General features: G+C 49.6%; 2 protein-coding genes across 2 annotated transcripts in view; both read right to left on the reverse strand.

The window, feature by feature from the left end:
- Positions 1-4022: 4022 nt before the first annotated feature.
- LOC107056248 (putative olfactory receptor 14L1) lies at positions 4023-6232 on the reverse strand. The gene is made up of 2 exons (XM_040654615.1): positions 6075-6232; positions 4023-5014 (listed from the first exon to the last, which is right to left on the reverse strand). Exon 2 carries the CDS (start codon positions 4989-4991, stop codon positions 4023-4025), a length of 969 nt encoding a protein of 322 aa, XP_040510549.1. The 5' UTR covers positions 4992-5014; positions 6075-6232.
- Positions 6233-7949: 1717 nt separating this feature from the next.
- The window catches only part of LOC776312 (olfactory receptor 14J1-like), a gene marked incomplete at its 5' end in the record, with an annotated part of 23171 nt that continues 16816 nt past the window's right edge, over positions 7950-14304 (reverse strand). The window contains 2 exons of the mRNA XM_040654616.1: positions 7950-8059; positions 11356-11518. Of these exons, the coding sequence (XP_040510550.1) occupies positions 7950-8059; positions 11356-11518 (273 nt within the window). The remainder of the gene's footprint in view (positions 8060-11355; positions 11519-14304) is intronic.

A 14304-nucleotide genomic window follows, 5' to 3' on the forward strand; every position in this document is an offset into this window, starting at 1 on the left:
AAACCTGGAATAAAGTCTGAGTACATCTTGAAGTAAGGTGTAAAGTGTCATGAAGTAAATGGTGAGTAAAACCATGTGAGAGGTAGATGGTGTTTTTGCAGTGGAAATTCCCAGTCACAAAGAAAGCTGCTGAACAGAGTAAGGTTGAGACTGGGGCGTTCAGACCTGGGAAGAATTGGCACAGGCAATACTAGGTAAGGTAATTCTATAGGGCAGGAGAGAGTCCGGTACAGGACAGAACTAGTGGGCAGATTGTTGATAATATTGTCCTCCTAGCGCCATACAAAGTACAGAACACACCTAAAAACAAAGTAACAGGCATTGTATGGAAATGTCAGGTAGCACCAGCGTCAGAAGGTTGTGAGCCTGAGACGCTCAAGCAATGAGTGCCAGGAGAGGCTTTACCTGCGTCGGACCCAGGGTATATAACGCGATGGATTTCTCTGACTAGTTGTGCAATTTCTCCCTTGTCAGTAGGGGGTGTGCGCCCATTACTGCACTAATGAATAAATGGCTTTTCACAGAGATCTTGGCCTGCTTAGAAACTGTTGATCTTGAGCGTGTTTCTCACATAGATGTACAGGTGTGCCATCCCGGGCTCAGAGTGAGTTGGCAATAAACAGGTCCATCAAAAACAAGTTTGCAGTCAGAACCTCTTATAGCACAATCAGAATGTTTTGGACAGAGCAAGGCCATCTCATTTTTCACAGGACTCTCCTCCCCCAAGTCTCTAGCCTTCCGTCTGTTGACATGGCAATGCTCTTCCAAGCCTTTGAGCCAATTCCAGGCACACATCAGGCAAAGTGTTTCTCCTTGGTCTGCTACGTAACGCAGGACCTGAGGGCTGACACAACTGCAAGGAGAAAGGAGAACAGCGTGGTGCTGCAAAGGGAGCAGCACTGGAAAGACCCCGTCCTGCTGCTGCCCATGGCCGTGGCTCCAGGGAAGCAGCTGCAGCACAATCAAAAGGCAGCAGAGAGGGAGAGGCAATTGGGCGGTGAGGGGCAGCCCCACAGACAGCAGGGCTGCAGCTCCGTGTGGCAGTTGGGCTCTTGGTTCCTGCACCCCTCCTGTGTGCAGGGCTGCTCTCTGGGATCCAGAGGAGGTGGGAGATGAGATCAATGATATTCTGATGATTTCTTTATCTGGGTTACTTTTGTCCTTTAGGATTGCAGGACAGAAGACAAAGGTAGAAAATAAAGAAGAAATGTGATGAACAGTACTGCTTTATTGGAATTAAAATTACCATAGGAACAACAAAGCAGGAGTGAGGGCGAAGGAGATGAAATAAAGGCAGTCCGAGCTTTTCCATTTTAGTGGTGCCGAAGCAATGTATCTCCAAACAGTGTCCTGAGAGCTTGCTTGATCTCCTGGTTCCTCATGCTGTAGATCATGGGGCTCATTACTGGAGGTACCACTGTGTACACCACTGCCACCACCAGGTCCAGGGATGGGGACGAGATGGAAGGGGGCTTCAGGTAGGGTAGGCAAACATGCAAGTGGTGACAAACAGGGAAACCACGGCCAGGTGAGGGAGGCACGTGGAGAAGGCTTTGTGCCATCCCTGCTCAGAGGGCATCCTCAGCACAGCCCTGAAGATCGGCACATAAGAGAATAGAATGAAAGAAAAAACATCCAAAAAAGATCACGGCACTAAATATGATAAGACCAAACTCCCTGAGGTAACAACGAGAGCAGGAGAGCTTGAGGATCTGGGGGATTTCACAGCAGAACCGGTTGATGGCAATGCCTTGGCAGAGTGGTTGATGGCAATGCCTTGGCAGAGTGGCAGTGAAAATGTATTGGCAGTGTGCATCAGGGAATAGAGAACCCCGGTGCCCCAGGCAGCTGCTGCCATGATGGCACAAGCTCTGCTGCCCAGGAGAGCAGGGCAGTTATCCAACTGAGGCAATTGCAGGCATCTCATCCCTTGATGGAAACCCTGGGGCTGAAATGGGATTCAGCTCCCCACGGACCCACAAGAGCTGGGATTCCTCTGGTTCAGTTCAGGTGTGCACAAGGAGTAGCCTGCATGTGAGCTCCTGCTCGGAGTCCTTGGTCCTTCAGTGTGGAGTCAGTTGCTCACACACAGACCCTGGGTGGTGACCAAGGTGCCTTTGGTGCCCCTGGATGTGTGCTGGTGCTTGTAAAGTGTGTGGGAAATCCCTGAGATAGACACCTCCTTCCTGAGCATTAGCTGAAGGCCAGAGAGGGGATAGAGGCCATCCTAAATGACAACAGACCCCTGCATTTGGGGTGCTCAAGTGTGCATTTTCCACTTGTCTCCATAGAGTATGCAGAGTTATGCAGCTGACTGAATGGATGAGCTCATGAAAGAAGAGCCATATATTTCTCTCTTCTCCAACAGCTGCATTTTCTGGACATCAAGGCACTACAAAGCTAACACACGTTTATCCAACTGATGAAACCTGAGGTTTAGTGGGGTCTTACGTGAATGTCATCAGAAGCAGCCGAGTGTCATGCCAGTTCCCTGGGCTGTCCAGCACACTCACATGCAGCTGCAAATGCAGCACAGGGCCTTCAGGAAAGCCATGCCTTAAGAGTGTCCGTGCTGCTTGGACAAGCCTGAGCCCCACAATGGATCTAATGTCTATTTACCATCTTCTGAATACAAATATAATAAATGAGCTATCCAGCCAGGCTAAATCCAATGGTGCTTCCCCATTAGGGTGGTTTCTTATTTGTTTTTACACTAATGAGAAAACCAAAACATGATGAACTAGAAATTTTCATACGGTAGCAGGCCTGAGCACTTGTTTGGACCACAGGGACACGGTTAAATGGCTTCCAGAACTGGAATGAAGCACAAAAGGGATACAGAGTCTTTATGATGAATGGGCGAGGAGACAAGGAAGGGCAACTGCCCTCTGTGAGGGTGCACTGAGCTCTGCCTGGGGATGGCAGAGCAGCCAGGTCAGAGAGAAAGGAAATGAAGAACAGAGGAGCACAATAGTGTCAGTTCCTGGCTTCCTGATCAGGAAGATCAAGTGGAAGGTGCCCTCTCCAGACAGATTGGAGCCTCATGTTGCCAGGCCCTTGTCCACATTTTGGGCCTTTTTCACTCAAGTATCTGCTGCAGGGACAGCACAGCAGGGCATACACCATCCTGAAGATCCCTGGAGGGGACATATGGCAGTTTCCTTACCCAAGCCATAGAGGAACCAATGGGGAGAGGTACTCTGCTGGGTACCTGTGGGGAATGCTGTAAGAAAGATGTAGGCTACAAAAGGAAGGCTGGGGAGAATGTGGGCCCACAGTAGAATGGGGCAGGGAACCTGGTGAGACAGGACATAGAAAAGTCTCTGATACTCCTTTTCTTCCTGACCTCAGTGTTTATTAATTGGATTGGGCTTCTTGGAATCCTAGGTGCCAGAGACAGGTGGGAAACGTTGGTGCAAGACAGATGTGCCCTTGGTGATAGAGGAGACGATCAGGGAATGCCTAAGCAAACAAGATCCTGAGTTGGAAGAGAGTGACAGGAATCACAGAATCCTTGAGCAGATTGGGTTGGAAGGACCATAAATACCTGTTCCATCCAGTTCCAACTACCTTGCTGTGGGAAGAGCTGTCAGCCGGTACATCTGGATGCCTGGGGCCTTTGACATCATCAACATCTGCAGGGATGTGGCAGCCACAACTTCTCTGGGCTACCTGTTCCACACCTGTACCGTGCCTCACATCAAGATCTCAGAAATGTAAGGAATGCCTTCCAAACATCAGATGTAATGTCCGTGGCTGTACCTCCCCCACATCCAGATGAGGCAGGAAGAGAGAAGACCAAAGGAAAAGTACAATCTGAAAGCTTTTTAAGCATCTTTTAACTTATTCAGGGAGCCTGGTTCCGTGTTTACATGAGCTCTTGGTGTGAGAAAACAGAAAGTGGAAGGCTAAGAAGAAGTGGAATAGACTGCAGCATTTTTACAGATTACGGTATCACACTAACACACACACACACACACAAAATCAAACATACATAAAGTATAAAGAACCATCACTGGGAATCATGTGAGGCAGATGCACACTTTATTGAAGCTGGAATAGTGCACATTTTGCAACACTTTGCTGAGGGCATGCTTGACCTCCTTGTTCCTCATGCTGTAGATTATAGGGTTCAGCATTGAAGGGAGAACAGAATACAGAAATGACACCATCAGATCCAGGAATGGGGAGGAGATGGAGAAGGGCTTCAGTTGGGCAAAAGAGACAGTGCTGAGAAACAGGGAGACCACGGCCAGGTGAGGGAGGCACGTGGAGAAGGCTTTGTGCCGTCCCTGCTCAGAGGGCATCCTCAGCACGGCCCTGAAGATCTGCACATAGGACACAACAATTAAGACAAAAAACACAAAGGCTAAACAGACACTAAAAAGGAGAAACCCAACTTCCCTGAGGTGGGCTTTGAAGGATTTTGAGCAGGAGAGCTTCAGGATCTGGGGGATTTCACAGAAGAACTGATCCACAGCATTGCCTTGGCACAGAGGCAGGGAAAATGTACTGGCAGTGTGCAGCAGAGAATTAAGGATTCCATTGCCCCAGGCAGCTGCTGCCATGGTGGCACAAGCTCTGCTGCCCAGCAGGGTCCCGTAGTGCAGGGGCTTGCAGATGGCAACGTAGCGGTCATAGGACATCATGGTGAGAAGGCAATATTCTGCCGAGAGGAAGAAGACAAAGAAGAAGACCTGTGCAGCACATCCTGTGTAGGAGATGGCCCTGGTGCCCCAGAGGGCATTGGCCATGGCTTTGGGGAGAGTGGTGGAGATGCAGCCCAGGTCGAGGAGGGCGAGGTTGAGGAGGAAGAAGTACATGGGGGTGTGCAGGCGGTGGTCGCAGGCTACGGCTGTGCTGATGAGGCCGTTGCCCAGGAGGGCAGCCAGGTAGATGCCCAGCAAGAGCCAGAAGTGCAGGAGCTGCAGCTGCCGCGTGTCTGCCAACGCCAGGAGGAGGAACTCGCTGATGGAGCTGCTGGTGGGCATCTGCGGTTCCTGGGCATGGAGTCCTGTTCAGAGTGCAGAAGATAATGACAATACAAGAACGTTGTCAATGATAGTCCTCCTACCATTCTATAAAAGATTTTCCTTCTTTAAGCACAGTGTTCATTTTGCTCCATGACTTCAGTTTTATTTCATGAGGTTCATTATTCTATAAGAAGTAGAAGCTGTAGGATCTTTAACCTTCCTCACATTGCCTAATCATATCCCAGCCTCCTGGATATTTTCCTCTTAAAAGCCGTTTCCATGTCTCATATCTTTACCCTGTCTGCACTAAGGGTGTCCATCCCTACCCCTGTGCACTTAAATTTCTCTTAGGGAAAGCTGCTGTTTGCAGGGTAGTTCCATGTTCATGACTGCAGAAAAAAAAAAAAAAAAAAAAAAAAAAGGTACGATTATCTCAGCTGGTGCTGTCCTTTGGGAGAGGAGAGGCTGAAAGCACATGAGGAGATTGATCATATAACAGCAGATTGAGGGAGGTACAATTCAGGATTCTCAGAGCTGTGATCAAACTTGTCAGCTCCTTTCAGATTTCTGCCTTCAACTCTTTCCAATTCCTTAAGAACAGTAAATAGAAAATCCCTGCCTTGTCTCTCCACTCGCAAAGTGCTCTTGGAAACACTCTGGGGTGCAGCGTAGCTGTGAGCCCCCTGCCCCAGGCAGCAGCTGTGGCAGCAGAAGCCCCATGCCCTGCCGGGGGGCTCCTTCCCCCCACACGTCTCCCCGCAGCGCTCTGGGCAGCTCCCCGGGCAGGCTGAGTGCTGAGCCTGGAAGACAGCAGAGTCCCTTCCCTGGCACACAGCCCCTGGGGCACAGCAGGGACCCTGCTCTGCACCACAGCCCTGGGCACACAGCTGCACCCCCGGTTGCACACCCCGCAGCTGTCCTGGGACACGCAGCACTCACGGCTGTGCTCTGACACTTCAGCAAATAAGCCCACATCTGGAGCAGGTCTTTCTCCACAGTAAAGAAACATGGAGCATCTTCAGCCAGATATCCAATGGTATGTCCCAGATTTAGCAATCTCTCCAGGAAAAGCAGATTCATTGCCTGGAGGAAAAGACTTACCTTTTCAAGAATAGTGAGCAATGCACCTCCAGTGATCTCACAGCCTGCTATTGTGCCACACAGCCTGTAAGCTCTCTTCCTTCTATCCTCCCTTTCTGCTGCAGATGATGCCACCAGCCCTGCTGCGTAGTGCACAGGAGCTGCTCCTGGGCACAACTGTCTCTCTGTAGCACTGCCCACTTGTATCAGCTCCCTGTGTCCCAGGAGCCCAGCCCAGCTCAGCAGCAGAGGAGGTGATTTCCTTCTCTCCCTGGAGATATCCACGGCCCTCCCGAGCTGACAGCTCCTGCAAGACAGCACAGTCATCACTGCAGAATGTACTTCCAAGTCAGCTCAATTAATCAACATGTCCACTGGATTCCAGAAGCACGTTTTTTTTTCCTACCAAAAGAAGTTTTACCGTGAGGGAAGCAAATGCCAAATCTGGAAACCTTTGCTCATGACCCGTAACAAAAATGTCACACAAACAGGGACAGGGAGGGGATGACTTCCCCTGTTCTGAGTAGTGGTAGAGCTGAGGCAGTGCAGGCATAACATTACAGAATCATAGAAAGGCTTAGCTTGGAGGGGACTTTAAATAGCACCTAGTTCCAAGCCCCCAGCCATGGGCAGGGTTGCCAACCACCAGATCAGGATGACCAGTATCCCATCCATCCCGACCTTGAATGCCTCCAAGGATGGCGCACACAGAATATCTTTGGGCAACCTGTTCCACTTCCTCTGAGTAGAAAATTTGTTCCCAACATGAAACCAAAATCTCCTCCCTCTAATTTAAAGCCATTTCCCTTTGTCCTATTACTATCAGACAATCTCATCCCAACCATAGGGTTCGGCATCACATCATCTGATGGAAAGCCTGGGGCTGAAATGGGATCAGTTCCCCAGAGGTCCATGGGAGCCGGAAGTCCTCTTAATTGTGTTCCAATGTGTACAGTGAGGTGTCTGTGTGTGAGCCCCTATTCTGAATGCTTGGTCTTCATTCAGCAGGGACTCCATTGCTCACACAGACACACTCAGTGATGCCCAAGGTGCCTGGGGTGTTCCTAGTTGTGTGCTGGTGCTTGTAAAGCATGGTGGAAAACCTCTGAGATAGACACCTCCTTCCTGAGCATCAGCTGAGGGCCAGAAGGGAGGTATTCTTGACCATCCTAAATGCCACCACAGCCCTGTACTGAGGGTACCCAGTGTGCCTTTTGTATCTGACCCCATGGAGCATGTCATGTTACTCTGCTGACCAAATGGATGAGCTCACAACAGAAGAGCCAGATCTTCCTCTGTGGTGTCTTTGTCACACTCTGCCATTCAAGGCATTACAAAGCTATTGCACATCTACATTCTTTCACTGATGACACCTCAGTTTGCTCTGGGCTCTCATTTGAGTGGCAAAAGAAGTTGTCTTGGGTCATGCCAGTTCCCAGTTGTCAGGAAGCTGGCAGATGTTTGAAAGAAGAGGAAGAAAGATGAAATCAGCAATTACGGACCTGACAGTCTCAATTCGGTGCCTGATAAAATTATGGAGAAAATGATGCTGGGAGTTAATGAAAACACTTGAAAGACAATTCTGTCATTGGAAACAGCCAACACGAGTTCATGAAGGGAAGGTCCTGTTGAACTTAAGGTCCTTTTATTAAGAAGTCACCCACCTAATTGATGAAAGGAAGCCAACTGATGTTATTGCTTAGGATTTCATATAGGATTTTAATACTGTTCCTCCGCGTATCCTTCAGGACAAAGTGTCCTGCAAAGGGCTAGACAGAAACATAATATGATGGGTGAGCATATGGCCAAGGAGACGGGCCCGAAGGATTTCAGCAGATCAGGCTGGTGGCTGGCCACTAGCAGGGTTCCCCAGGGCTCCATTTAGGGACACTTCTCCTAAAAGTTTTCATCAATGACTTGCATGTAGGACCAGAGGATGTTCTGAGCAAGTCTGCTAACGATGCTGACTTGGATGAAGCTGTTGCCTCCACTGAGGGTGGAGAGGACTAGGAGAGAGATGAGGACAAGGTAGAGATCTAGACAACCACCAACCACATGACGTATAACAAGAACAAGTGCCAGATTCTGCACCTGGGGAGGGTCAACCCTGGACATACACACTGACTGGGGGATGGGACACAGTTGTGCTAGAAGGGATTTGGGGGTCCTGGTTGAGCGAAGGTCATTGTCCCTCTCTGTTCTGCACTGCTGCAGCCTCACCTGGAGCACTGGGTGCACTGCTGGGCATTGCAGAACATAAAGGACATAAACTATGGGAGTGTGTCCAACGGAGAGCACTGGACGAGGACCCCAAGGAAAGGAGTTACAACACCAAGATTGCTGGAGTTCAAGAAGCATTCAGACAACACTCTCAGTGATATGGTCAGCTATTTGGGTGGTTGCATGGAGCCAGAAGTTGGACTTGATAATCCTTGCGTGTCCTTTCCAGCACAGGATATTCTAGGATTCTATGATAGAGGGTACAAGCATGATGATGTTGGAGTCACTGTGCTGTGGCAGTGGATAGGAGCTTTCTGACACCTGAGTCATTGTGTTGTCTCAGTGGTGTAGAGAGCAGTGATGTCAGAATTACTGAGTAGTGGCAGTGGTCAGGATTACAGTGATGTAAGAGTCACTGCGCTGTTAAGGGGAGACAAGCTCAGTGAGTACAGCACCACTGTGTTATATCACGGCTGATATGAGCAGTGTGGTGTTGCAGTCAGTCAGGAGCTCTGCATGTGGGTGAGCATCAAACATGGCATCCCCAGAACCAAACGCTCCCAGTGAGGAAATGGTGCCTCCACCTTGGGCCTGAGAGATCTCAAGTTCCAAGTATTGTTGTCACTGACTGCTTTGTTCAGACTGGGGCCTTCTCACATCCCACAGTCCACAGGACAAACAGCCCACATGGGACTTGGGCCTCACAGCATCCTTGCACCCCAAGCAGAGCCTGGGAGCTGCTGCCCACTTGTCTGTCATTTGACCTCATGCAAACCTGCATCCCACTGCCCCAGGAAGGGCCCTGAGCCAGCAGGAGGGACAGGATCTCTCTGCCAAGGGTCTGGGGATCAGGGCTTGGCCTTTCTGCTTCATAACACAAAGGAGGCTTTTCTCAGCATCACAGCCACCATCCCAGAGCCTTTGCCTGCCTGTAACCATGGCTGCCAATTATCTGCTCTAACAAGTCCCTGGGGAAGATTCCTTGTTAGTAGCCCTCAGTGGAGCCCATTAATACTCCAAGAAACTTCTCTGTTCCTTCTGACTTGGTCTTCTTGAGCCCTTCATGCCATCTTCTCTCTTCACTGGAGGTTGATGGACTCAGCAGCAGCAAATGCCCCCTGAGGCCCATTACAGCCTAAGGAGCCCTCCTGTGCCTTGTGCCTTCCTGTCATCTTCTTCAGGTGTTCAGAACTTGTACAGCTAACTGGAGAGGTATCTGGAGAAAGCTTAAAGAGCAAGAGTCAGATGGGCATTTAAGAAGTCTCCATATTTATTTATTTATTTATGGTTGTGTTTAAACAAGAATTTAAAGCAGCACTTGGCAGTTGATACTGATCCAGGATGTCCCCTAATGAGCTTTCCTCTCTCATTGTCATGGACAAACGTCCTCCTCAACTTCCCCACCCATTTCTACTCCCATTGGCCCCATGGGACTTGCATTATTTCTCCTCACATCACTCTTCTCCTCTGGAGTCACCTATTCACTGTTAAACCTCCTTTGCACCAACTCCCACTGGCTTTCCTCAGAGAAACAGCTGCACGTGGGCAATGAAAGATTTCTCTTTTTTGCCAACAAACAGAAGGAAAAGTAATGCAATTGTATGAACAGAAAAACACAGTGATCAACTGCATGCCCTGTCCAAGCTGAGATCTATACAATCTACTGAGATTTTTCTTTCACAAGGAATACTTGTACAAGAAATGAGTTTAGAAAGAGAGAGGAAGGAACAGATAATAATTATAGTTAAGGAGTTGACAAGAGAGTCCATCAGACTTTGGAGAGATGGAGCAGGCTCCAGTAATCTCCCTGAAGGGTCACAGATCAGCCAGATAGTTGGGAGCTATCTGAGTGAGCAATGTGCAAGGGATGGGAAATGTGGAGAGCAGTGGGAAGAGTGTGTGTCCGGATGGCCTGCTGAAAATGCGCTAGAATTCAAGCAAGTTTCATAACAAATCTTCATAACAGCAGCGAGTTTATCTTATGCTTAGATGCAAAACATCCCGTTACTCAGCCCTTCTTTCTTTTTCCCAGAGCCTCATTATCATCAAATCAGCATTCAAAGGCGTCAAACTGACCTCTCCATCCCCCACAGCTGCTCAGGGCAGAGACAGAATCCTGGAGGTTGCTTCCAAAGCTGGTGTCAGCCATGCAGCCAAGGACTTGCTCCCTCCTGTTTTGTTTCCGGGGGTTCTCCACAGATTGGAGGACACAGACTGAGAGTCCCAGGCTGATCTGTAAGTGACCAACTGCTTGACCTAGAGCTCCATTCTTGGTGGCACTTATCATAGAATCATTAAGTCATGGAATGTGTTAGGTTGGAAGGAGCCTAACATATCCCTTCTAACTGCCCTGCCATGGTCAGGTTGCCACCCATTAGATCTGGTTGTCCAGGGCCAAATCCAGCCTGACCTTGAGCACCTCCTTGTTGTTCCAGCATCTCTGGGCAACTTGTTCCAGTGCTTTACCACTCTCTGAGCAAAGAATTTCCTCCTAATATATAATCTAAATGATTCCTCTTCTAGCAGAAACTGTTCCACCTTGTCCTGCCATATTTGTACTGTGCAGGAAGTTGATTTCCTTCCTGCCTATGAGCTCATTTTAAATACTGGAAGGCCGCACTGAAGTCTCCCCAGAGCCCTCTCTTCTCCAAGCTGAACAAGCACAGCTGCCTCAGCCTGTCTTCATAGGAGAAGCTCTCCGTCCTTCTGATCATCTTGGTGGATCTCCTCTTAGATGGACTCCAACAGCTCCACATCGTTCTTGTGTTGGGAGCCCCAGGCCTCGATGCAGTAATCCATATGGGGTGTGATGGGGTCGGAGCAGGTGGGACAAACAACTCCCTCACCGTGCTGGCCAGCCCCCTTGGTTGCAGCACAGGATGCTGTTCGTCTTTGGGGCTGCAAGCGCACACTGCTTGCTTGTGTCCAGCCTTTTGTCCATCAGGCCCCCAAATCCTGCTCCGCAGAGATGCTCTCAGTGAGATCTTTTCCCAGCCTGTGCACATATCTGGGATTGCCCCAACCCATGTTCAACACCTTGCATTTGGGCTTGTTGAATCTCATCAGGTTCACATTCGCTCACTTTCACGTTTGTTCGGGTCCCTCTGGATGACATCTGTTCTTTCTGTTGTATCAGTTGCACCCCTCAGCTTGGTGTCATCATCAGACTTGTTGAGGGTACACTCCATCCCACTGTCTATTTCACTCATAAACATGATGAAGATCACCAATCCCAAGATGAACCTCTGGGAACACCATTCGCCACAGGCCTCCACCTGAGCATAGGGCTGCAGAATTGCATTTCCAAGAGTGGCACTACAAGTCTTTTGAATACCTACAGAGAAGGTAACTCTCTGGGCAGCCACTTCTGCTAATCAGCAGCATACAGTAAAGAAATACTTTCTTGGGCTTGGATAAAATTTTGCATGTTTCATCCGGAACCAATTGTGCTTCGCTAACACACCCAGCTCCTTTTCCTCCTTGCAGCTGGCCAGCCACACTGCCCCAGGCCTCTAGAAATGCACGGGCTTATCATGACCAAAGTGTAGGACTCAGCACTTTGTCTTTCTAAAGCTCATCCTGCTGTCATCAGCCATTGGATCAGTATGGATATTAAACAGGGCAGGTCCCAGTACTGACCCCTGAAGAACACCACTAGTGACTGGCCACCATCAGGATCTAACTCCATTACCACCACTCCCTGGGCCTGGTCATCCAGACAGCTCTTTACCCAGCAAAGAGAACACCTGTCCAAGCCATGGGCTGCCAGCTTCTCCAGGAGAGTGCTGTGGGAGACAGAATCAAAGGCTTTGACAAAGTCTAGGTAGATGACATCCACAGCTTTTCCCTTGTCCACCAAGGCAGGTCACCTGGTCATAGTAGGAGCAGGGAGGTCAAGCAGGACCCGTTATTCATGAATCCATGTTGGACTGGGCCTGATCCCCTGGCTGTCCTGCACATGCCACGTGGTCACACTCAAGGTAATCTGCTCCGTCTTGTTTATTCCTTTGGATGAATACATTAGGTAAAGACGCTCCAGGAAGCATCCCAAATCAGAAGCATCAGTGGGTTTAACCTGGCTCGATCTTGCATCCACACCATGGTGCTGGTGTTCAGAAGATGGTATCCTCTCTGGTTATAGCTATTCAGAACACTTTCTGCATATTGTTGCTGAGATGCTTGGAGTCATTAATTGCTCCTCTGCATGTGAGTTAGCATCAAACATGACATCTCCAGAGTCAAACTCTTCCAGTGAGGCAATGGTGCCTCTGACTTGGATATGAAACTTCTGAACTTGAATGTGGCATTCTGGTTGACTACCTGTTCATATTGGACATCCTCGCAGCCTACAACAGCTGTGCATTACAACGTGATGCCAAGTGGGAGTGGTGCATGCCATGGCAAGAGAGTCGTGCTATTCCAACAATCTAGGCATCATTTGCAGATCCAAGACAAAATACAATCATGATGCTGTTGTCTTTCAGGAGCTGTTGGCCATGGACACCCAGGGAATTCTCAAGGGACATGAGTGGGGTAGAAAAAAATCACATCCTCTGTAAAGACTCTGTATTACCCTTGTGCGCCCGTCCAGTTGTGGAAGCCATTAAACCATGTCCCTGTGGTCCAAACAAGAGCTCAGGCCTGCAACTGGGCCATGGCTTTCCTGAAGGCCAAGTGTTGCATTTGTTGCTGCACATGAGTGTGCTGGACAGCCCAGGGAACTGGCATGATACTTGGCTGCTTCTGACGCCTTTTCATGTGAGCCAATAGAAAACAGAGGTTTCATCGGTTGAAGCTGCCTGAGGCACCTTGGTCATCACCCAGGGTCTGTGTGTGAGCAACTGACTCCCCGCTGAAGGACCAAGGACTCAGAGCAGGAGCTCACATGCAGGCAACTCCTTGTGCACACCTGAACTGAACCAGAGGAATCCCAGCTCCTGTGGGTCAGTGGAAAGCTGAATCCCGTTTCAGCCCCAGGGTTTCCACCTAGGGATGAGATGCCTGCACTGCCTCAGCTGGATCACTGCCCTGTCCAGGGGAAGTCCATCTCTCCCTGTCCTTCTCTGTGTGCCCTTTTGGTTACAGCAAACATTCTCTGGTAGGAATAACTGTATGTCTGTAATTTTTCACTGTCCACTGGACATTTGGTGGTTAATGCAACACATTTCAAAGTACAGTCACAATGCTGTCATCTTTCAGGAGCTGTTGGCCATGGAGACCCAGGGACATCTCAGGGGAGATGAGTGGGAAGGATAAAAATGACATCCTCTGCCGCTGATCTGGGCTGTGCTCCAGGGACACAGGGAGCTCCTACAAGTGGGCAGCGCTATAGAGCTGTGCCCAGGAGCAGCTCCTCTGTACAGCACAAAAGGGCAAGGGACATGATGTGCAGGTGACATGAGGATATAACAAAAAGGACGGAGAGATTACTGGATGTGTACAGTGTGAGCAGGCTGTGAGCTCACTGGAGGAGCATTGTTCTCATCTTTTAAGAAGGTAAGTTTCTTGCTGCAGGCAATGCAGCTCATTTTCCTGGAGGTATCACTGAATTTGGGACATCTCATTGCAGAGTGGGCTGCAAACACTCTGCTGTTTCTTTTTCAGGGAAAAGACGCAGTCAGATGCAGGTACTCATTCTTGTGGTGTACCAGAGCAGTGCACAGGATCCCTGCTGTGCCCAGGGGCTGTGTGCCGGGGCAAGGACTCTGCCGCCTGACAGGCTCAGCTCGCCTGCCCGGGGAGCTGCCCAGGGCGCGCTGCTATAGGATGTGGGGGTCAGGAGCCCCACGGCAGGGCAGGGGAGTTTTGCTGCCACAGCTGATGCCTGGAGCCGGGGGATCACAGATACGCGGCACCCAGAATGTGTCTAACTGCACTTTGCAAGAGGTGAAAGGGGGATTTTCCTTTGCTGTTTTTAGGGGAAGGGGGGAAAGAAGTTGGAGGCAGAAATCTGAAAGGGGGCTGTCAAGTTTGATCACAGCTCTGAGACTCCTGAGTTGTTCTTTTCTCATTTATTTTGATTGTGAACAGT

Source organism: Gallus gallus, chromosome 33 (genome assembly GCF_016699485.2).
Source record: "Gallus gallus isolate bGalGal1 chromosome 33, bGalGal1.mat.broiler.GRCg7b, whole genome shotgun sequence".
NCBI lineage: Eukaryota > Metazoa > Chordata > Aves > Galliformes > Phasianidae > Gallus > Gallus gallus.